This window comes from Triturus cristatus, chromosome 1_2 (genome assembly GCF_964204655.1).
Source record: "Triturus cristatus chromosome 1_2, aTriCri1.1, whole genome shotgun sequence".
In the NCBI taxonomy this organism is placed as follows: Eukaryota; Metazoa; Chordata; class Amphibia; order Caudata; family Salamandridae; genus Triturus; species Triturus cristatus.
Genome location: NC_140580.1, coordinates 842,297,468 through 842,320,181, shown reverse-complemented (window position 1 = coordinate 842,320,181; position 22,714 = coordinate 842,297,468). Strand labels below are relative to the sequence as shown.

The window sequence follows — 22,714 nt, the reverse complement described above, 5'->3', positions numbered from 1 at the left end:
GGGCAGAAGTAGGAGAAATTAAAATGGTAATAACACAAGCTATTATCATTTTATTTTCTCTGTGTTTCACTGCAAAACATCAGTGAGGCGACGCTCCTTCGCTTTAGAGGAGAAGCCGCCACTGCCTTGTGGGTGTCATTTGGAATGTAGGGTGCCCTTGGTAACGAGCTGGGAGTGGAGCTGAGTTACTGAGGAGAGAGAATGTACTGGCTTTACTGCTCTGTGGTGGACGCTTCAATAAAGAGGAGCTATACAATTTCTAGTTGTGTCATCGACTTCTTAGCACAGTGCCCGTGAGGGAGTCCAGTAAAAGGCTAAAAATTTCCATTCAGGGAGAATTTATTTGAGTACGTACCGTACAACAATTTCATAGCTTTCAATGCATGGGTGAGAGATTAGGTCTGCTATTTTTGTTGCTTTTTATCTGGCTGTAGACAGCTTTATTTGTCTGGGGACGTCAATTATTCTCAAATACAAGAAGATGAAGTACAGACAGAATGGGCTTTGGGCTAGACCCATAAAGCCATTAACTTTCATGTGGTTTTCATGATTTTCCATTGATTGGGTGGGCGGTCTGTCACGCTTAAGGCATTTTGTAAATGTTCACTTTATCCTATGTGTATTCCCACTAGGGTTCGGTGAGGGGGCATGAAAAAGCAATAATTTTGTCAGGCTGCAGATGTAACATGCCATGTAGCTTGTTACAGTGACCACGTATATGTTCTATGATGTATTTAATTTACTTTTCTGACACAATGACCTTTTTACTGCTGGTTTATGGCTTTTTGGAAGTGTGTGGTGGTTGGATCCAAAGCTATGGAGACAGTGCATGCCCTGATCACCCTTGTGCACTCACTTCTTTTAGATTGCTGCCATTTAAAAAAAAAACATAGATGTATTGCTTTATCTATTTTTATTAGCCAAGTATTGGATTCCATAAACATTAACACAAGTGCGATTTTCAAGTTTTGTACAGACCCTTCGGGAAAGGGTCCCATTGATACATAACATAAGATCTTTTTAATTTTCCTGAGTTGTCATGAGGGCTTGTACTCGAATCATCTCATTGTTATTACTACAATAATGTGTCCATACCATATATCTGAGGGCTGACACTCATCAAGCAGTGGTGAATACAAGGCAATCAACCGTCAAAAGAGGTGCCGCTAACAAAGTAAACAAAAAAACTAACACAAAACCAAACTTTGAAATCCTACTGATTCTAGTCCTTATTTCCATATTCAGACCTTTTCCTCTTTTGAAGTCTTCTCCTATTGGTCATTTGTAGGTGCTTCAGTCATCTGTTCTTCCATGTTACCCCCAACATTCACCACTCCCTGCAAGAGCATTAACTAACTAGGGGGTGGACATAAAGGGGGTGGACATAAAGGGGCCGCCACCATTCCCCCTGCAGTGCTGAGGAATGAAGGGGCCTATTTTGGGTGTTTTATGAGTCAACCAAGTACATGTCCCATGGCAGGGGAAACTCGGACTTCCATGAGAAGGAGTGTGCTCTCAAACCTCACGCACTTTCGTAATTCCAGTTTCCGCACCACAATGTCAGGGGACCATCTGCTCTTCCAACCAAACCATGGCAATCTGTCTCTTCGCTAAGACAAAAGCTAGAACTATGAATTTGCTTATGGCTTTTTTGCCTTTAGGGTGACGGTATATGCCGAGCATGCACACGCTTCCGAACACACCAGATTTTTGCCTTTAGCCCTATTTATTCGAGAAATCTGCCGCCAATGGTCCCTAAGGTCCTGACAGTCCCAGACCATGTGGTAGAAGTTTTCTCCCTCAAACTGGCATTGTGGTACTTTGCTGTCATGATGACATATTGGATATACAGTTTTTTCTTCACATGGTAAAAATGTGAGTGCTCATAAGCTATCTTAAAGATGCCACAAACATACTACCTCTTTGACAAAAGTATTTACTATGCAATATTTTGCTGTGGATGCCTTTTAGGTTCACCATTTACAATGCAAACTTAATTTCATGGCTCCTTTCCATAACACTCTTCTTTTACAGTAGAGCTTAACTATGCTATTGCAGTCTGTTCAACAAAGGAATCTTACTCCCAGCTTCTATATTCCATATGTGGAGAATATATATAAAAGCCTCCCTCTGGCCACAGCCTCCTCTGACTTTGTGGATGGGCCAGGGGATATTGGACCCTTGGTGGGCAACATACTATCATCTTTTCCCTTACTGTCCTCCACTGATTTTGAGTCTCTCTGTTTGAAAATTAAGTCGGGCGCGCCGGCCGAACCCTTGACACCTGCCCACTTCCGTCAGTTCCATGCCTCGATTTCACCGGTGAGCAAAGTTCTGGTCAACCTCTCTCCGACTACAGCATCTGTACCACTGGTGTGGAAGCACGCTAAAGTCATTCCTCTTCTAAAGAAACCGTCTCTGGACCCTTCTGAGCCGGGCAACTATCGCTATATATATCCCAGCTGCCTTTTTTGGCTAAGTTGGTCGAATCTCATGTGAATACAACTCTCACTGAGTTTATTGAGCATAATGCCATCTTGGATCCTTCGCAGAACGGTTTCCGAGCTCGCCACAGTACAGAATCAGCTCTGTTGGCAGTGACGGAAGAAATCCGTGGCAGTCCTGATATCGGTGATTCTGCGGCCTTAGTTCTTCTAGACCTAAGTGCCGCTTTCGACACTGTCTCCCACGTGATACTTTTAAAGCATTTACAGGAGATAGGAATCAGGGGTCTGGCTTTGGCCTGGTTTCGTTCCTTCCTGGAGGGGCGATCTTACCAGTTCTCGGTGCCACCTTTCTATTCGCGGGAGTTTGCCCTGCAACAGGGGGTGCCACAGAGCTCAATATTGAGCCCCCTACTTTTTAACATTTATGTTCAACCCCTTGCGTCGGTGGCTAAAAGAAGAGGGCTGTCATTGGTGTTGTATGCCGACGACACCCAATTGGTGATTGCCTTCTCTAAGAAATGTAGTCATAACCTTGAAAAGTTTAAGGAGGATTTGCTAGAGGTTGCAGATAGGGTGGCTTTAAACTGCTTGCAGTTGAATGCCAGTAAATCAGAGGTTTTGTTGTTTGGGAAGGACCAGGATATGTGGTCCGAGCAGTGCTGGCCGGATCGTCTCAAACCGGCTCCGTCACCTAAAGAGGCAGTAAAGAACCTTGGAGAGTGGATTGACAGTGGTCTTACTTACCTTTGACAGTCAATCGAAAGTTGTGGCGGGTATATGCTTCGGGCTCCTGCAAGGTTTAAAACCTCTCCTGGGTTTCTTCCCTCCCAAAGTACGTCAAACCATTGTCCAGGCGACGATTTTATCGAGACTGGACTATGGTAATTCTCTCTATCTTGGTGCCAAAAAGTCTAGTATTGGGCGCCTGCAGAGAATACAAAATGCAGCAGCACGCATTCTCGTAGCACTCCCGAAATTCTGTTCTGTATCTCATGTTCTACCTAAATTACATTGGCTGCCAGTCGAAAAACGAATCCAGTTTAAAACACTCTGCGTATCTCACAGGATTCTGACTAACCAAGCTCCTTTGGGGCTGACTAATTTGCTAGCTTTCTATGTGCCGCGGCGCACTTTAAGGTCTGCCGATCAAGGCCTGGTCTGTATTCCTCGAGTCTTAAGTGCTAGAGCAGGAGGTCGCTCTTTTCGTAGTCTTGCGGAGAAACTATGGAATTCGCTCCCAGTCTCTATTAGAGGGATCCAGAATTATCTTGCATTCCGTAAAGCCATAAAGACCTGGCTCTTCCCGGTGTAACTTCTTCCCTCCACGCTCACTCCCACTGTCTTTGGTGGCGCTGGGACGCCCCGTCACTGGGGCAGCCATGCGCATTACAAATCCGACTATTATTATTATTATTGTTATATAGCCCAAGATTTTGTTTCACTTTAGCATTTTATTTCCAGGGCAGCCGAGGCAACACGCGCACTGTGTCGCACAACTATTGTGAAACACAGTTGCGGCCGGTAAGAGGTAAGAGCGGTGTGGCAGGGCGGGGTGGGGGATGAAGTCGACGGACGACGAGGAGTAAAAATAAAATTTAAAAAAAGAAAAACACTTTCCTTGCGCTAGCTGCATCGCCGCATCGGCGATGCAGTCAGCCAGGGTAATTGTTTTTTATTTTTTATTTCCTTTGTCGTCGTCTGTCGACTTTGCACCCTGCTGCAACTTGACAAACACTTCCCCTGACCAAAAGCCAGAACTCTTGACTTGGCCAATATTTCTACTGCCATCACTGCCTTGGTATGTGGTGAATGGGTTTTCTCAGAATATATGTGCAGTTTGATGTTCCTGAAAAATTGTTTTATGTGCATCTCATCTGTACATCACCATTGTTGGTGTAGACAAACACGTTTGAAATGTCATGTTTTTTTAGCAGCTTTAAGTTGTATGTGTTTTGTTTACATTCAAAAATATCTTTCTTTAACTTTCTTAATAGTGCTGCAGCATCAGAAATATTGTGATTTCCTTAAAAGTTTTTTTCCTGGTCTTCCAGTCTGTCCAGGTCTTTCGGAAAGTTTTTTGTTGTTGGAACGTCACTGGAATTTATTTAAGGCAAATAATACCATCGTGAAATTACTGTGAAAGTTATTTTTGTTTAAATGCTTGTCTCCTGAGACATCACACAGAAGGCTTGAAAATATGTGAGTGATGTAAATCTGAACCCAGAGTTCAACAATAATTGTCTTTTAATTACCCAATTAAGAACAATTAATACTGTGGGACTGATTCCCAGGCAAGCGGTTTAAAGTACAAACCTTTTTGTTGTAAATTATGTATTGAACAAAACCTTGAATAGAACTATTTCTCCTTATGCATTTTGTGTCCTGTTTCCGTGTGATTACAGAGCATGCACTTGTTCAATATGAATGTGAAGGGAATAGTAGCATGATGGAGAGTAAAACATTGTAGTAGCCGGATGGAGAGAGGGCTGGAGTACATGCATGTGTGTGCCTGTCCACCTGCCTTTCTGTCTGCATGATGGATTGTTTGGAAAGCCAATGTGTTAAAAATCCTCATAACCTGTCGGTGGGTTAATGGATCTACGGGGAGCAAATGATTAACACATCATTCCCTTTATTTTTTTTGCAGGTTTTATATAGCGCAAACTCGACCCGAAGGTATTGGAGCGCTTTCCATGAGCACCGGTTACGTTACACATTCAGGCACAGGGAGATTAAGTGATTTGCCCAGAATCACAGGATGTGGACGCGACCCCGAGGCTCGAACCCTGGTTTCCAGCACCAACGCCGGCAGTCTAGCCGACGGACCACATCCTCCACCCTTTGACGGGTGTCTGCACTAAAACTAATCTCACAAACTCTTTCTTCTTGATCGATACATTAACCTGCAGGCCCACAAGCTGTAGAAGAGGTTGACGGGGTTAGAGCACGGATTAATAGGCAACCTCACTTCATCTTCCAGGGTGCACTGACTCCCAGGTGACAGAAGTGTCACAATTAGAGGAGAAATGCTCCTCACCCTGCTGATGGTCATTCCTTGCCACTCGCTTAGGCTTCAGTGGTCTGCATTAGGCAACTAGGGCGAGGCCCATCTGCTTTTGACCTGAGGAGGATAGGGGTAAGGCTCAGTGGCGGCTCTTGTGGTAGGGCAGAGGAGCATCGCCCCACTGCTTCACAGCAGTGAAGTAGAGATAACATAAAATGATAATAACTCGAATTATTATTCATTTTATGTTTCCTTCTGCTACAGCTTGGCGTTTGGGGCGGGGCTCCTCCAACGACAGAGGAGCAGGGGAGGAGTGGTTTGTCCACTCCTAAGTGCACATAACTGTTTAGCCGGCGCTCTCAGGCAGGCCAAACGTTCATGCTCCCTTCGCATCTTCTCCTTGCAGGCTCATTACAGCCTGCGTGGAGATCATGCCCAGACCCCCATTATCTGGCTGAGCACCAATCAGCGGTGCTCAGACCAATCACAACACGGGATTGCAGCGTTGTTATTGGCTATCGGGAGGCTGGGAGCCGGGTGCTTCCTGCTGCTTCCTGCGTCCTGCTGTGGGACCGGAGTCAGGAAGGAGAGGCGGCGGCCGGCCAGCCATCACAGGTAAGTGTTTTTTTTTGTTGTTTTTTTTACTTTTTTCGTCCCCCCCAACTTACTGCCCCGCCCCCACCCCACCACCCGGGTCTGGTAGCAGTCGCTACTGGTAAGGCTCACACGTGGGTGAATGTAAGGTGTTAGGGAGGACGTACTTCAATTGAAGACTTCAGGATAATGCCTGTGATATTGAAAAGGATTATATGTTTTGTAGCATGTTGTCACAGTGCTGTTTTTATGGCAACTTGTATGAGTATTAGTTCTTTTGGTTAAGGCATGAGCCCTGTGGAATGGAGTAGGAATGGACGTTTGTGGGGGCGTGTGAGAGCGTAGTTCTGATGATGTGGGTGTGCAGGCAGCTCCTATGCACAGTCTCTTCAAAATTCTTCTTCTGTTTCCACTAATGAGGGAATTTTGTGAAAGCAGCAGTTGCCACAGTTGAGGGCAATGGGTGAAAGTCATGTGTTTGCCAGGAACAATTTGGAGAATAGCAGTGAGACAGTAGCATTCACCAACTGGATAATGCATGACCTGAAAATGTGCATCTGCTCAACTGAACAGATAATCCTTAGTTTTGGTTTTCCAACCAGAAGGTATTCCACACTTTAGTTCTCATTGCTAGAGAGATATGACATTCCAATCATCCATCTAGCACCCAACATTTAGCACAAGACCACTATGCCAAGACCTGGCTATTCGAGCAGTAGCAGCATCCCTCCCCCATCCTCCCAGCGCCTTGAGACCCTCACGGGTGAGTAGTGAGCTTTACAAATGTTCTGATTGATTCATTGATATGCTAGGATACCTCAATGTCCGGAATGTTCTCCATCAGCTGCCTGGCAATGTCTTTGCATCCCATCTTGACTGCTTCCACGGGCATCTCAGCATCACTGTACCAATCCCGGTTGACACAGTGGGCGTAGGCAGCACTGGGAGTAGCGTGGTTGACTCTTGTGGTTGTCACTACCCCTACTGATTTGCCTGTGGGAGAATTGATGTATTTGATGTGAAAATGTATAAAATGGAGCATAACAGATTAAACTATAAATCCTGCAAGTTATCGTCGTATAAATCGTATCCCAAATCTTTCAACCACTTTTCAGTTTTCCTTTTCACCTCTGCTCCCTCTAAGCTACATATTATATGACTTCATTGCATAAAGAGCAGTGTTTGTAAAATAACCTTTTTCAAGGGGGTTAGTCATCCTTATATTTTCCATAATGTACAAATATTAAAATCAATGAATTTAAAATAACTTTTCACTGTATTTTTTCGTACTGGTGTATTTTCTAAAATGTAAAGGTCTTACATCCTGCCCATGATGGATTTCACCCAATGGGAGTCACAGTCTCTCTTTTCTTCCCACCAATAAAAAAAGTCCCAGCGCAGGGCTAGATATTGACCTCCCCAGAGTACACTGCTAATCTTTACCTGTCTGTTTGAACAGCATCATCTTCATGAAAATCAATCAAAACACGAACATCCGAATTGCAATCAGAGCCCTTTGTTATCTGTACCTCGAGGGCACCAGCTATAAACATTTCTAATTTCTACAGAATAACTAAACTCTTCTTAGCACAGAAGAGCTGCATTCAACTAATCAGTGTAGTCCAGAATTTAAATAATTATTTTAAAAAATATTTTCACATTAGAAGAACAATTTTCAGGCAAATTGCATCAAAATTAACACGGAATTTGAAACAACAGGAAACCGGCAACATTAACTATGGTCCAATAAAGCCATTGTAAGAAAATAGTGACATTTATGAACTACTCGGCCTTCGCCTCATAATGTATTACTCTGTGAAGAGAACCCATCAATTCAGGATTGGACTCTACTGTAATTACCCATTATACATACTACACAGACATGTATACATAAATGGAATACATTATTTACCTGCAATACTGGATTTGCAGCTCATATAGTTGCATATTTGCATGCTGTGCACACTTCTGCCATCTAATGTTGGGTTCTGAACATTACAAGCTGTTTTTCCCCAGAGAAGGTGTTCTGTTTCGTGGTGGCTCGTCTTATCTTCCTCTTAAAGCTAGCATGCACCAGAACACAGACCCACCTCAGACAGTGTTTGTTTTTTCCCCTAAAGGTAAGGGCATATATGCTTAAGCAAGTGAAATAGTGTCTGTGTGCTACAAGAAAGAATTCCAAACAGTAAACTGAATCTGCATTTAGAAGGTGTCCAACTGTGTTATACCATGTTCTCATCCGGGAGATGGGAAGGGCACATGTCAAGCTACAGCACTACAATCTGCAGGTAAGAAACATTTTAAGTTGGCAGCATATGTTACTGTAGATAACATGCTGGGCACAATCTGAAAAGCAGTACCCACACCACTAATGTGATGGCTTGCAAGTAGAAGTGATAGCTGTCTAGAACAGAGTGTTTAGAACAGTTTGTCTAAACAATGTCCCTTGCTTGGTGTGCATGGCCACGCAATAGTGTTTAGTGAATGTCTGGATAGAACACCATGCAGCAACCTTACAAATATCTGCCAATGGAATGTTTTCTAGGAATACCATTGAGATACCTTTTTGCGAGTCTAATCTGCCGAATATGTGTTTACCTTTGGATTTGGAGTAACATCTGGATGCATATAAGATCTCCCTTGACAACTAATCTGTGGAAATAGGGCTGATAAGATATATCAACACTTTATCAAACCCCTTGTCAATTGTAATGCTCCTTATAAGTGGAGGAGATTTTAACCTTATTCACCATTCATGAAAAAGTTCAGGGAAAAATATACATGATTTGATTTACAAAAACAAATTCCTGCTTTAGGAATTTGTGTTTGCACAACAAAAAAGGTTGCATAGTAGTTGTATAAAAATGGTGGAAGGTCAGGGAAACTTTCCAAGCCTGCAGGGGAGCTGACGTAGCTTTTCATATTGCATTGGAGACAAGACAGGGCTGTCCCATGGTCCCCATACAACCATTAGCAGTAAAAATTAACAATAATGCTAATATGTTAAGACATAAGTAAACTGAAGGAAGCATCACATGCATTATATGCAGCAAATCTATTCGTTTTTACTCAGAACCTTGATGTAACATATGAGCTATTTTAATGATTAAAGAATTTTCAAAAATATCGGGTTGGTAAATAAAGGTACGACTAAGATTTTAGTAATAGGGTGTAAAGAAATGGTACTCCAGCAACTTTATTGATTGATTATATCCACAGTAAAACATTTTGGAGTTTAGATCTCTGCTAAGATTAATATAATTTATCTCTTTAGTTAAGTACATAAATTAAAAGAAATAGATAAAAAATTAATCCGGCTTGGGAATCTGTGACCAATTTTAGTTAGATGTTTTAGTTATATGAACATATCAATCAGTGATGATTCCATTCCACAATATGCATTTTAAGTAATTAATATCTTGACAATAAATTCTTAACAACGGAGGAAGAAACTATTGGGCACATTTCTAGTTTTCAATATTTACAATTGCATTCTTTTTTGCTAACAACATTGATGAGACAATCATAAAGACTAAAGCAGTTGAAGAATTCATTCACAAACGGAAAATAACTACTAAATATGCAATTTTACAAATCTTGACACCACGAATAAATCTTGAGGTGATTGTTGTAACAAAATTCAGTGAGATTTAAGAGGAAAGCATACCATTAAATGTATGGAAGAGAATATTGAGCATACATATGTGAGGAAGTTCGGAATTCATATATGCAACTCAGTCAATATTGAAATGTTTGGGATGTATTACATGCCAACTGCAAATGCTAAAATGAGGATTAGAGTTGACAGTGAGGGTCAGAGATGCCGAACAGAAGAGGGTACTTTACTGCAAATCTTTGTTAATAGTATTATCTGCATAGTAATTGACATATTCAAACTAAATAAATGTTTTATTCTCCGCTAAACAAGCTAACCTCTCTCTTGCTTCTATACTGTTGTCTGAGGTCGTGTCCTACATGAGGGAAACAGAACAAAATGTTCTACAAACTGACATTTGATCTAGAAGATGAAATATGTGCTAGGGAATTTGCACCTTTTTTAAAGGTCAAGAAGAAGAAATGTTTGCTGCTCAAAGATATAATAAAATAAAAATCACAGGATGTAGAAACAGGATGAATATATATATAGAAAAGGCTAATATTGATTTTGGATGGAAATGAGCGCAGAGGTAGTTCATGTTTTTTCATCTTATTTTCTTTTGTGTAATGACGTAGATGTCAGTACTCTATGAGCTTAACTCTTCCCTTTCTAACAGGAGATGCGAGAGCTTTTCCTTCCCATAGGAGGTAAGGATAAATGCCTTCCTATCACTTATTCAGGGGAGAACATCAACAATCCTAGGGCAAAAACGAAAAAAAACTGGAAAAAGTGATAATATATCTGGCAAGAAACAAGGCTATTGCCACAAATGTACTCATGTAGATGTGTAGCCCAACCCTGATTTCTTGTAAGTGTATGTATGCATTTGTTTATTGTTTTAATTAACTAAAATTGCTAACAAAAGAAAAAAGGCTGGTTGGAGAGCACTCCGTCCAGACACTTTATTGAGTTTAGATAAAACATGGGCATTTCATTTAACAAAACTGTTAATCATATATTAGACATAATCATTTCTTTAAGACATTCTGGTATACTTTAAGAAAAGGTGGGACCGCAAGATCAAGACTACAGTTTGTCTCTAGTCTTTAACTGAGTCGTTATGTAACAGAACTTTCACCTTGTGGGCAAATTTCGCTAATCTTGCTAGTTCCAATGGGATCTCCAGCTTGAAGAGAAGTTTCATGGCGTCTGTGCAGGTGCGTATCCCATATTTTAAAAACAAGGGTTTCAATAAAGTGCGACGTGCATGATTCAAACGGTGACATGTGCAGACCATGTGGGCCATGGATTCCTCATGCTGGTGGCACAATCTGCAAGTTGTGACTACCTCTAATGTTTTCCAATGGCTGTTGATGTCTTTTATCGGTAGTACCATCAATCTCACAGACAGAATTTGCTTTAAAATTGTTCAAGGCGGAGTCAAGGTATGGCTGGCTCAGTTTATCGTGGAAGGAACTGGCTAATAGCCTGATGTTGCTGCTGGAGGACTCTAGTTCCTTCAAGTCCTCTTCCTTTGATAGCAATCTAACTTGTTTCTTTAAAATGTTTTTTAAAATTCCGGGTTGATAAATAAAATCCTGCCAATTGAACAATTCAAGAGGCAATTCAGTGCAAGCAGTTAGAAGGCCATTTGCCCACGGGTTGACATTTTTCACGAAAATTTCCTTTAAGATTGCCTTCATTGTGTTTGGGGGGGGCAGCACAAACCCCTCGATAATTCCGAACAAACGATGCCCAATGTTCGTAGCGCTGTTTATTTAGCCCAAATTCAAGACGTACCAAGGTGTTCCGAGCATGGGCGGGGATATGAAAGATCTGTTTAAATGCCCGGCAATTGGCGCGTTCCATGATGTTAATTGATTGCGCGGGAAATGCTAGTTGGCCGTATGTAATTGACGGGAGTAGCTTGGCTCTTATAACCTTTCTAATGGGTCCAGTTGTCGGACTACTTAGTTTGGAGTTTAGTTTGCACAGGGCGTACGTCACTGCCTTAGCTTTTGATTCAATAGAAGCAGTGTGTGCTGCAGACTTCCCACTGCTCATAATCCAAACCCCTAAGTAATTGTATTTAGTTGTTGTTGCAACTTTCAGGTTACCCATTTGCCATTGTTTTTTTTGTTTGTTCGCATACTTCCCGAAAATTACAACTTTTGTTTTCCTTACATTTACTCTTAGATCATTTTCATTATTATAGATGTTTAATGCATCCAGTATTCGTTGCATACCCGTTTTGGTATGGTCCATGAGCACCATGTTGTCTGCATACTGCAGTAAAAACAGTCTGGTAGACCCAATTTTCGGGGGTAACAGATTGGCTTTGGAAATTGTTTTGCCAAGGTCTGCAGTGTAGAGATTGAAAAGCAAGGGTGCCAGTACACACCCTTGTTTTAGACCACAGTCTGTGTAGATTTTTTTGGTCGCCGAGTTCGTCGTTACTTTCACTCGTACCCAGGTTCCGGTGTAGAGAGCAGTAATTGCTTTCAACAGTGTAGTCGGAATCCCCCAGTCTTGTAATTTCCTCCACAGCAAATTCCTATTGACGCCATCAAATGCTGCAGAATAATCCATGAAGCATGCAAATAGTGGGGGCTGTTTTTCCTTAATAGACTGTGCTACCAGGTAGGCAAGGGCTAGAATGTTATCTAGTGTCGAAACTCCTGGCCTAAAGCCGGACTGGTATGCTGGAAGAATTTCATTATCATTAGCCCAATTTTGCAGATCTTGCAGAAGGAGATTTGCATATCCTTTTGCCTCAATATCCAAAAGGGCTATCAGCCTGTAATTGCTTGGATTTCCAGTGTCGCTCTTTTTATGAATCGGTTGAAGCAAGGAGCCTTTCCAGGCTTCAGGCACCATTGAGTTATCCAGGCAGAACTGATAAAGTGGAGTAAATAAGGTTCCCCAGAAATCGCTGTCTTCTTTGAAGAGGCTTCCAGGCAGGCCATTGGGTCCGGGGGCCCCATCCTTTCTGATGTTTTTTATTATTGTCGTTACCCGATTTCCTACTTCAGAAGTTTCAGATGGTTCTTCCGTGCTACTTATACGAGAATTGATCGAGCTGGAATTAGTGGAAACTATTTGATGGTGTACTGGTCTATGGTCTGAAGCACTGCAGTACAGTGTAGTCACATGGGAGACCCATGTATGGCTAGCGACCCCATTGCGCGGTCGTGGCCGGACAGCCTGTTGATATATGCCCAAAATTCAGCCTGTCTATTGAACGTCAGCAGGCTGAAAATATGAGACCATTGCAAATCTTGCAGTTGCCTTTTGTGGTCCCATAGGTTTTTCCTGTGTGCCTTTCTTGCTAGCAACCGATTTTGTAGTGTTTTGTTGTTACCCTCTCTCGTATGTTCACGGTTGGCTTGTCTCAGGGCCCGCTTGCTTTGTGCGATTTTTTCACATCTCGGTTGAATTTGGAAGCACTCCCTTTCTCCACAATCTTGCCGATGGTGTGCTCTTTTACCTGACAAAAGGCGATACAGCTCCGGTGCCAGGTTAGTCCAATTCTCTGCCATGTTGCCAGCTGCGAAGTCTTTCGCAAATGCGGGCCAATTACTTTTCCAGTTTGATAAGCTAGTTGTGTCTATTTTATTCCATTTTAGCCTTCTCAGAAGTACGTGAATTTCCTCTCCATTAGAATGGCCTAAGAGGGTAATGTACGGGAGACTGTCTGCAACGTGATGGCTGTGGCTAATGGGAGATGATCACTAGTCTGCAGCACTGGGTTTTGAAGTGCTGCTGCTTGATCATGCAGGCGATTGCACATAAAGATGTTATCAATTGGGGGTTTAATTTTCCCCTGTGAAGCATTGTTCGTGGCGTGGTTGGTGAGTGGTGGGTCTTGTATTGGCCTCAAGCTGTATGTGTTTAAACATGTATTTAGTAGGATCCCAGCTCGATCCTTGTGCACTAATGCATCATTTGCAGTCCCCAGATTCTGGTTGTTAAAGTCCCCGGCCAATATGATCCCGCTATTTGAGTAGTTACTGAGCAAATCTTCAAGTGTGTCTACCAAAACCCTCATCTCAGAGTGTTTTGGTTTGTCTTTAAAATTAAAATAGACATTCAAAAGGAGAATAGTTAATGGGCGGCCATTCAGTTTTAATCCCTGCAGGTGAATAGCTTGAACTGTGTCCATGACTAACACGGTTTCAGTTTTTATGTTGCGGCCAATTCGTATATATATGGATAAGCCCCCAGATGGCCTACCAAATATGTTATACTTTTTTGCTGGCTGGTGGATTTCTACAAAGCCTGGGATGACCACTGGAGCGAGTAACCAGGTTTCTTGGAGACACAACAGGTCCCCAGACTGTAAGAATTCGAATGCGGCTCTGTTTTGCAGCGCGGTTTTTAGACCGTACACATTCCATGAGATGACTTTCATAATGGTGGTCATTCGACTCCCCCGACAGTAGTTCCTTGTTGTGCTAGGAGCAATTTGGTTTTATGCATGTTCGGGTCATTACAACTCCCTTTTGGGGGTATCTAGATTGATCAAGTTGTCCTCTTTCTGTTAGGTTGGAGTTTGGTGAAAGATGTATTTTTAAATTAAGAAACGCTGACATGCAAGGAACTGGTTTTGTCCCTTTTAAGGTGGTCTTTCTTGGGGTTTGTGTCTTTTTATCAATAGGTCCACCTCCTAACATGTGTGGGTACCTTTCCTCTTTTGGTATATGTACACTGATCCCCCATTTCGCAAACTGATCTCTTTCTTGCATGATCTTGTGGACTATTAAATTGTCTTTCCATTTTAATATTGTTGACTCTCTTAATGTGTTACTCCCCAATGTCTTAAATTGAACTTGAGTAAGGTCTTCGGTCACAATGGAAGAGAGCTCTGGGATGTGTTGAAAGATTTGTAAAATATTGGACCTGTTTAATGTGTCAGAGTTTCCACGAGATATATATTCGGGTGTAAAAATTATGATATTGCTCTCCGATTCCCTGTACACTTGGGCCCTTAGACTGACAGCGAGGGGTTGTATTTCCAGGCATTGGGTCGTTGTTGTGGTTACTCTGTTGTCATCGTGGGCAGCCTTATTCCCCCTTAACCCAAGGTTTTCAACTAAGGGGAGAAGTGTCCTTTCTCTGCCCCTAGCCTGTGGAGATGCAACCAACTCTTGATTTTCCGTGCTCTTTTCTATGAAGTGGCACCCTCCGCTGTCTATTTTTAGTGGAGGTTCGGGCACATGTGGGGCTCTAGTAAGCTGCTTATTGTTCTCGGTAATATGACCAGCTTCAAAATTTGTGCTTGTGGTTAATTTGATTGCTGGTAATTTGGTTTGACTGGTTATCCTCACAGTTTGAATTTATGATTGATAATGGTGATTTGTTTGGCTCATTATTTACTGGTCTATACTTTTGAAATATAGAATAACATTTCTGAGACTCCGGGCGGCTTTGTGCATGGGCCTTCTTTGAGATAGATTTTTGACTCTGGTTACCGTGTAATGAGGCCAGGCCCAGTTGTAATTCCTTTGCACACCCACGTTGTTTATTATTTTTTGCTTGCTTCTTCAAGTGTTTTTTTGCTCTCCTTGTCAATGCTTTAACAGGTTCCATGGCTTCTTGCGGGTTGTCTGAATGGCTAGTATTGCTAAAGGGGGTCTTGCCCTTCACTGGTTCCTCGTGGTGGGGGGTGTTTTCACATGTTACTGACGCTAGCTGCGTCGATGACGGGGGTGTGTCCGGCCCTTGAGTGGATTTACTGTCTTGAGTCTTATTGTAGTTCGCGCTTTTCGTTATTATCTGGTGTGGCAAAATGAGGGAGCTATCAGCCCCTTTTGTGGCATTAATACCATTGTGTTTTACATGATTTGATGTTCTTTCAGCTGAGTTTTGATTTGATTGATCTATGAGCTTTAATTGTCTTTGCTTTAGCTCTGATATTATTGATGTTAAGATTTCGGGGAGCGAGCTGAGCTTCTCAACTATTGGTGAACAAGAGCATCCGACTGTTGTCTGCAATTTCAACGACTCCAGATTTCCTGCTAAAATGTCAATTTTACCTTCTATGTTGATTATAGCTGTTGCTATTGCCTGCATTGTGTCCATTTGAAATTCCAGTTTTTGTGATTGCCAGGTAAGCGCCTTGATGGACGTCGTCAGTGTAGAATTTATTGAGGAAAGCAGAGTGTTTTGATGGTAGGAGTCGCTTTGCATTGTACTCTTTGTTTCTGCGGTTAGTTGATGGGGGTTTTGTTCCCCCAAATGGCTTTTCTCTCTCAACTTCGATCCCTGCGAGAGTAAACTTTGGTTAAAGGTGAGGAGTTTGATCGCTGACAGATATGGTGACTGGGACAGTTCATTCTGAGTTCTTCTGTCACCTGCCTGTGGGGTCACCAAGCTGTCCCCATACATCCGCAGATTGACCTTGGTTGGGGACTCCAAAGCTGACGATATCTCCAGGACTTTCTGGAACTGGCCTCTCCCCATGCATCTGCTGTTTGTCCTTGATGGGGGACTCCAGGGCTGAGGATATTTCCAGGAATTCTGGATTTCCCTGCCCCGGTGCATCTTGCCCCCTTTCATGGAGCTCCGATGCTGAAGGAGTTTCAAAAGCCTCCAGGTTTTCTTGCCCTAAAGTGTCTTTTCTCCCTTCCAGGGGCATACAGGGGGCTGCTCCATTGTTCCAAGAAGAAGAATGTTTCCCGGCATCCGGTTTTTCAATGCTCTGTATATTTAATTCCTGGCACGGGCCATCTTCAGCTTGTTGCTTCTCCTGTTTTGATGTATTGCCGCAGGACTCTCCCTTCCCCGATGTTCTTTGTCCGGACAATTTTGGGATAAAATATTTACAGATTCCCATGCTATTTGGATTGGTATTTGGATTTAAAATTGTGTGTGCAATAGGGGTAAACTCTAATTGCGCTCGGATCCCCTTGACCGACTTTTTCTCGGTGCCGGTGCCGGCTCTAGTTTTGCACATTTTGGAGCCTGGCCTGCTCTTTATCATTTCCCTCCCCTGTTGAGCGCAAGCTTGTTTTTGGTGTTCTCGTGTAATCCAATCCTTAAGTTTATATGGTAGTCTGGAGATCGATTTCCAGCTATATACCAGATGTTTGTGCACTTTGGGTGCCGAGGTTCTACGTGCTTTATAAGTAATAGCACTACGCTTAGTTGCTCCTTCTTGTCTAGTTTTCCTATTGTCCTGGAGACTGTTTGGTGTCATTTAAGGGAAGCTAAGTAAATTATAACAATAAAAAAAATTCTGAGGTCGTGCTGGGCTGGAATCTGCCTCCTCCTGTACCTTGCTCACTGCTTGCTGCTCCCACGGCTGGCAGTTGGGGTAGATGCAAGACACGGCCGGGACCGGCAAGTCAAAGGCTGTACTTGGAGCAATACCTCTGTGTTTTCTGTGTTTCTGGCAGGGCAAGCGGAGTGAGCTCAGGGGCGAGCCACAAGCAACAGCAACCCAGTTGGGCTACCACCGTGGAGCCACCTGGCTCGCACTCTGCGGCTGCTACTGATTGCGGCCGCACTCGCACCTTGGCATTCACCAGTCTCTCGCTCTTGCTCTCTGCACGCCGCTGATGGAGCTGCTGTAAAGGCGGGTCTAAGGTAGGCGTTTACACGCTGTCCGCGTTGTCCGTGGTTTCACTGGGGTGGGCAGAGGAAGGTTTGGCAGCCGTGTTGTTTCCCCCCCCCTGCGCGCCGCTGTTTTTCCTTTTAGAGGTAGCAATCGAGTCGAATCGCGGGTGGAGTCGCGGTAGATTCTGAGGCCGCCCGCTGACTCCGCCGCTGCCGCTGCTCTCGCTACTCTCTCGTCACTCGCCTCCGCCGTTGCCGCTGCGGCTGTAAGCAACGAGCTGCGGGATGTCCAAATTGCAGGGGGAGCTGCAGGAGACCTCAGCAGGCCTCTATGGGCTTTGAAGAAACTTTACCCCGAAGGACAGGGCCGTCAGATGAAGATGATATGGGGGGTGAATGGGGGGGTGAAGCGGTGAGGAGAGACGGCGTTGTCCGCCCCCTCTCACTGAACTCACTGCTCAGCGCGTCTGGCAATCGCAGAAACCTGGGACGGAGCACTGGGAGTGAGACAGTGAGGTATCTATTCCGAAGCTGGGAATCGAACCTTGTAAGTGTAAGGTTTATTGTAACTGTTATGGGCTGAATTTGGTGACTGAAACAGTAAATAGCTAATTGTTGCCATTTATGTACAGCGCATGCACAAGCTTTAGGTTTTCCGACTTCTTTTTAGGAGTTACATGGATTACACTGGTATCAGTTAATATCCGAATTCTAGGATCTTGGGTGCCAAATCGCAATGTTGAGGGACTTCAGGGTAAGATGCAGTAACAATCCTAGATGCTGATCGAGCAGATCTAAAGTAGGACTGGGTGAAATTTGCATAGTTTCCCTTGCAGAAATTACAAGACATGACAAAATAATTATTAGGTGGAATGCTGGTTTGGCATTTTGCTCTATTTTTTAGCTCCTACTTGAATCAATATTAGAAAAGCTTCAAGGGCTAGTCCTACTGCCATAAGCTCCATCACAGCGATTTGTAGAGTATGTTTCTGAGTGGACCAGTGTCCCTGAATAGTCACATCATCTGTTTGAGCTTCTCAACCTGTGAGTGAAGCATCCATGTTGATGGCCACGTGTGTCTGTGGATCAAGAAATTATCTGCCAAGTAATACATTTTTCTTGTTCCACCATTGCAGCTTGTGCCAAACATTGGGTTCTACTGCCACAGCATCGTCCCATTTCTTGATCGTTTGTGACCACTGTCTGGCTATACATTCTAGTAAATGCTTCATCTGGAACCTTGCACTGGGTATGAATGCAATTCATGATGCCATTATTCTAGCAGATTAGTTATCATTCTCACTGTCAGAGGATGCAACATCTAGTAAAGGGGGTGTAGCCTTTGAAATGGTATCACCCCTCCTTACTCCGCTATGACTGAATTGAGAACAACAATCTTGAATCTCCTCCAGACACAGATGGGATGTTTTACATTAATCTTTATGCCCAGTTTGGGACGCAGTGGATAACTTGTTGAGTGTGGACAAGGCGGTGCACACAACTTGTGCCCTTGACCAGCCAATCGTCAAAATAAGGGAATACATATATTGTGTTGTGTCTCTAGTGAGCCACAACCACAGCTAAATATTTTTAGGCGTTCTTGGAGCTGTTGCTACCCGAATGATAGATCTATGAATTGATACTGTGTTCCACTTACCACGAACCATTGGCAGTATCGGTAGGCCTGATGCATAGTAATGTGAAAGAATGTATCTTTAAAATCGAGCGTTATCATGCACTCTTCAAGATGACCATACTGAAAAGTAACAAGTATATGTAATGTCTTCGCTTATTTGGGGATTAGGAAGTACACACAGTACAGAACACGTCTCAGTTGATGAGATATCACTTTTTCAACAGGCCCTTTTAGGAGATGTGCCTGCACATCTTCTGACAGTTTCAGATGATACATGTTGATTTTGAGGGATGTTGTGGTAAATTTGGAGAAAAAGTATGAAACGCCAAGCAGTAAGTACGGGTGATGATTGATAATCTCAGGTTATGTCCTTCCAGTTTGGGCAATTGTCTCCAGGCATATTCAGGACGGTGGGACAATGCAGGAAATGTTCCTGCTTGGGTGGCAGCCATGCCTGCTCCTTGTGCACCCCTTGCCTTGCAACATCCATCATCACAAAATGTCCTTGCCATACTGTTCTTCTCTAGCTTGGTCCAGTGTTTCTGGAAAGAAGAGCTAAGGCTAGTATTCTTGTCTTCTTCCAGTATTTCCCACCTTTGCTGCAGGTATGCAGCTTCTGAAAACCTACCCTATGCTTTCAAGGTTGGAGGACACCTATTGCTTCAGCTGAGCTGAGTTTTTTTGAGAGATGTTGCCTGCCATATGGCAGACTAGTTAGATGCTGCTGGACGTCTGGGCAGAATTCTGGGATTCTAAGGCGGGCATAACTATATGATAAAGATGCTGTACACAGCAAGTTGCTGCTATTACCTTGCTGTGAGGCTGTGTCTGCAGCATCAAAGGCACACCTAATGGCAGCGTCAAAAGGCTCACGTTAACCATTTCAAACACACAATCATTAATATATATATTTTAAAAAGCTCCATGCACTGGCAAATTAGAGAAGCAATCCTGAGGGGATTGTTATACTGGATTGTCTACTCAGCTTGGACTACTATCTGTAAAGGGGCCTCATAGTCATTATTGATTCCAAAGTATGAAACAAGGGGCTGATTCACACAACATATCTGACTTGCGCTATTCCACGTCCTTATTGGTAGGTTAAGGCAGTCCTTGATGCAACCACCTTTTACCACCTCATTGTGAAAACAGGTTTCTTAAAGTGGCAATTTGTGACAAGAAGGTTTGTACATATTTGTTGCATGGCATTGTTTTGTGGTGGTGACATGTCCTATTGCTTTTTTGTGCTGCTGTGTATTTGTACTGCATTACTGCAATGTGATGTAGCTGAAGTGTATGGTGGCTGTTGCACTGCGTTTTGTTTGGACCAGCGGCGGCTCCTTCACAATGGTGGATGAGCGTCGCCCCACTCGCTCAGAGCTAGCAGCTGAAAAATAAAACGCTATTTTATTATCGTTTTATTTTTAAGCTGCTGGCTGAGCCAAGCATGTGCAAGGAGGGGCAGGAATGGGCCATGGGAGGGAGTAAGGGGAGTGTTAGATGCACTTTTAAGTGCACATGTCAGTTTGGCCGGCTGTCTTGGGCCGGCCAAACTGAGATGTGCACTTAGGTTTCTCCGACCCAATTGTATTGCACAGGTTGGAGAAACAGCATAGACACCCAATGCCAAGCAAGCATCAATCCAGCCCACTCATGCAAATTCCAACGCTGCTCTCCACGCTGCTCTCATGCTTGAGAGCAGCACGGGGATTTGGATGGGGAGTCTGTTATGCCAGGAACTGGAAGCAGAGGAGCGCGAGGCGGCAGGCAGCACTAGGTAAGTCTTATTTTATTTTATTATTAAACCCCCTCTTGTGGTCCCTCTGCCGCCACCGCGCCCTCCACTCTTTATGCAACCTAATGTAGGTATGTACAAACAAGCCCATCTAGACAGGCAGCAGCATAGTCTGGGGGTGGCAAACACACAAATCACATACTGAGAGCGTTCATGCTATAAACTAACACTCGGGTACTGAGGGCTAAGTGTTGAAGGGGTGTACTTTGTGTTCAAATTGTAGGTCAGGTCTTAGGACAACAGAGATACCGCCAATTTTTTAACATGTATTTTGTATGAGTTTTATATAGCGCAAACTAGACCCGAGACATCGGGTATCAGAGCGCTTTACATGAGCGCCAGTTTTGTTACAGAAGGATTCGTAAAAAAATGTTGTTAGGCATGGGGTGATTAAGTGATTTGCCCAGAATCACAGGATGTTGAGCGTCGTTGCTGAGACTCGAACCCGGTTCCCCAGCTTCAAGATCGAACGCTCTAGCCGTAAGGCTACATGTTTTTATTGTACACTCATTTCGCTAGTGAAAGACTTGACCAAAAGCATAACCGATGGTACTAAACAGTAAACGGTACAATGTGTAACTAGGAAACAGATGCTTACACCCCACCTTTCCCACTTGTTCAAATGGTATCACCGTAGGCAAATGTTTTCCTTGACAGCCACGAGTTTCCTTATGCACATTTGAAAGCACCTTGAAGTGCTTCAGTTCAGGATGTGAGCTGTACAAAAACATCACTCAAAGACATGATGACAGTTATGTACAGGGCACAAGTCCTAAAAAAAAGAAGAGGGGGGACTAACCAGGTTAAGCAGTATGCAAGTGAAACAATGACACGTGCCATCACAGCCCATGATGTGTGACATTGCATGTGACAAAGGAAGTGACATCACTGGAAGTGACATCACAAGAAGTGACATCAGATATTAACCTCACACATATGATTATCAGGTATATCATGAGTACATTTAAGTGCATTATGAGATTTAACAAACGAGATTCAGTGTCGGGGTTGTACCAAAAAAGGGGCGCAACCCAGACGCAAAATCTGGACCTCGACTAATACATTTTTTTTTTGTCCAGCCACAAAGAAATTGACAACAAGGAGAAGCATGACAGTAGATCTGTTATGCTTAACTGGTTGTAAAGTCTACATTTTAAAATATTTGATTGGGTTAAGGCATGTGCTGTAAAGGTGCCCAGTAAATCTCAGGGAATAGTAATAATGGTGAGATAACTCTGGAGTTTAACGCATTTGTTGGAGAGATCTGTGTTTTGTGAAGTTCCAGATTTGAATCAAAGCAGTATACGATTAATGGTCTCCTGCAAAGCACATCACGTAACATGCAGATGACAGATTATTATTTTATGTACATAGTAAAGTGGGTTACTGCTTTTAACACAGAGATCTTTTTGTTTCCTGCAGTTCCTAAACTGTACTACTGCCACCCGCGCGGCACCTATGTTTGCCACCCAATGTATGTAAGAGCGGGGGCGGGGGCTTTGGTGAGATGGAGGCTGACGGCTGAAATGTTCCGGGGGGTGTGTTCGACAGATGATTTGTTCGCGGGGGATGGCGGTAGTCAACAGACACAACTTGCTCACCTCCGCCACCCTCCCTAGCTACGCCACAGATTGTAGGCAGACTCCAAACGTACTAAGGCAGAAGCTCACAAGAGGATATGTCATTATTAGGGACTTAGGGAAATATTTCAAAGTATTAATCAAAAGTTAAAAAAGAGATGTAATTAAGATGATGCAGGGCAAAATAGCAGCTATAATGCAAAAGAAGGATGTAAAGGTTTTTGGGAGCTTAGTAGGAAAAGGTTTTGGTTGTAAGGGACAAATCAAACTGGTATGGTTACAAAAAAATCTAAATCAAGTAGAGCAACAGGATCAGATGGCTTAGCAAATGTTGTTAATAAAAACGATCCTGAAGCTTAGCCTGAGCGTTCGGGGTGTAAATATGATGGGGGATTTGAGCCTGTCTGTGTAGGCCATTAACCAGCAATGAAGAAGAATACCATTAAAGAAAACAAGCATTGAAAATGCAATAGGTCTCGCCTTTGATTAAGTTAAAGCCATTT

The 22,714-nt window shown here is 43.3% G+C and overlaps 1 protein-coding gene across 3 annotated transcripts in view; it reads right to left on the bottom strand.

Moving 5' to 3' along the window:
- ALPL (alkaline phosphatase, biomineralization associated) overlaps positions 1 to 22,714 on the bottom strand; it is a 312,269-nt gene that overhangs the window by 78,152 nt on the left and 211,403 nt on the right. For all 3 annotated transcript variants that reach the window (XM_085608992.1, XM_085608990.1, XM_085608991.1), the window contains exon 6: positions 6,863 to 7,038. In XM_085608992.1, coding sequence (XP_085465118.1) covers positions 6,863 to 7,038 — 176 coding nt within the window. The remainder of the gene's footprint in view (positions 1 to 6,862; positions 7,039 to 22,714) is intronic.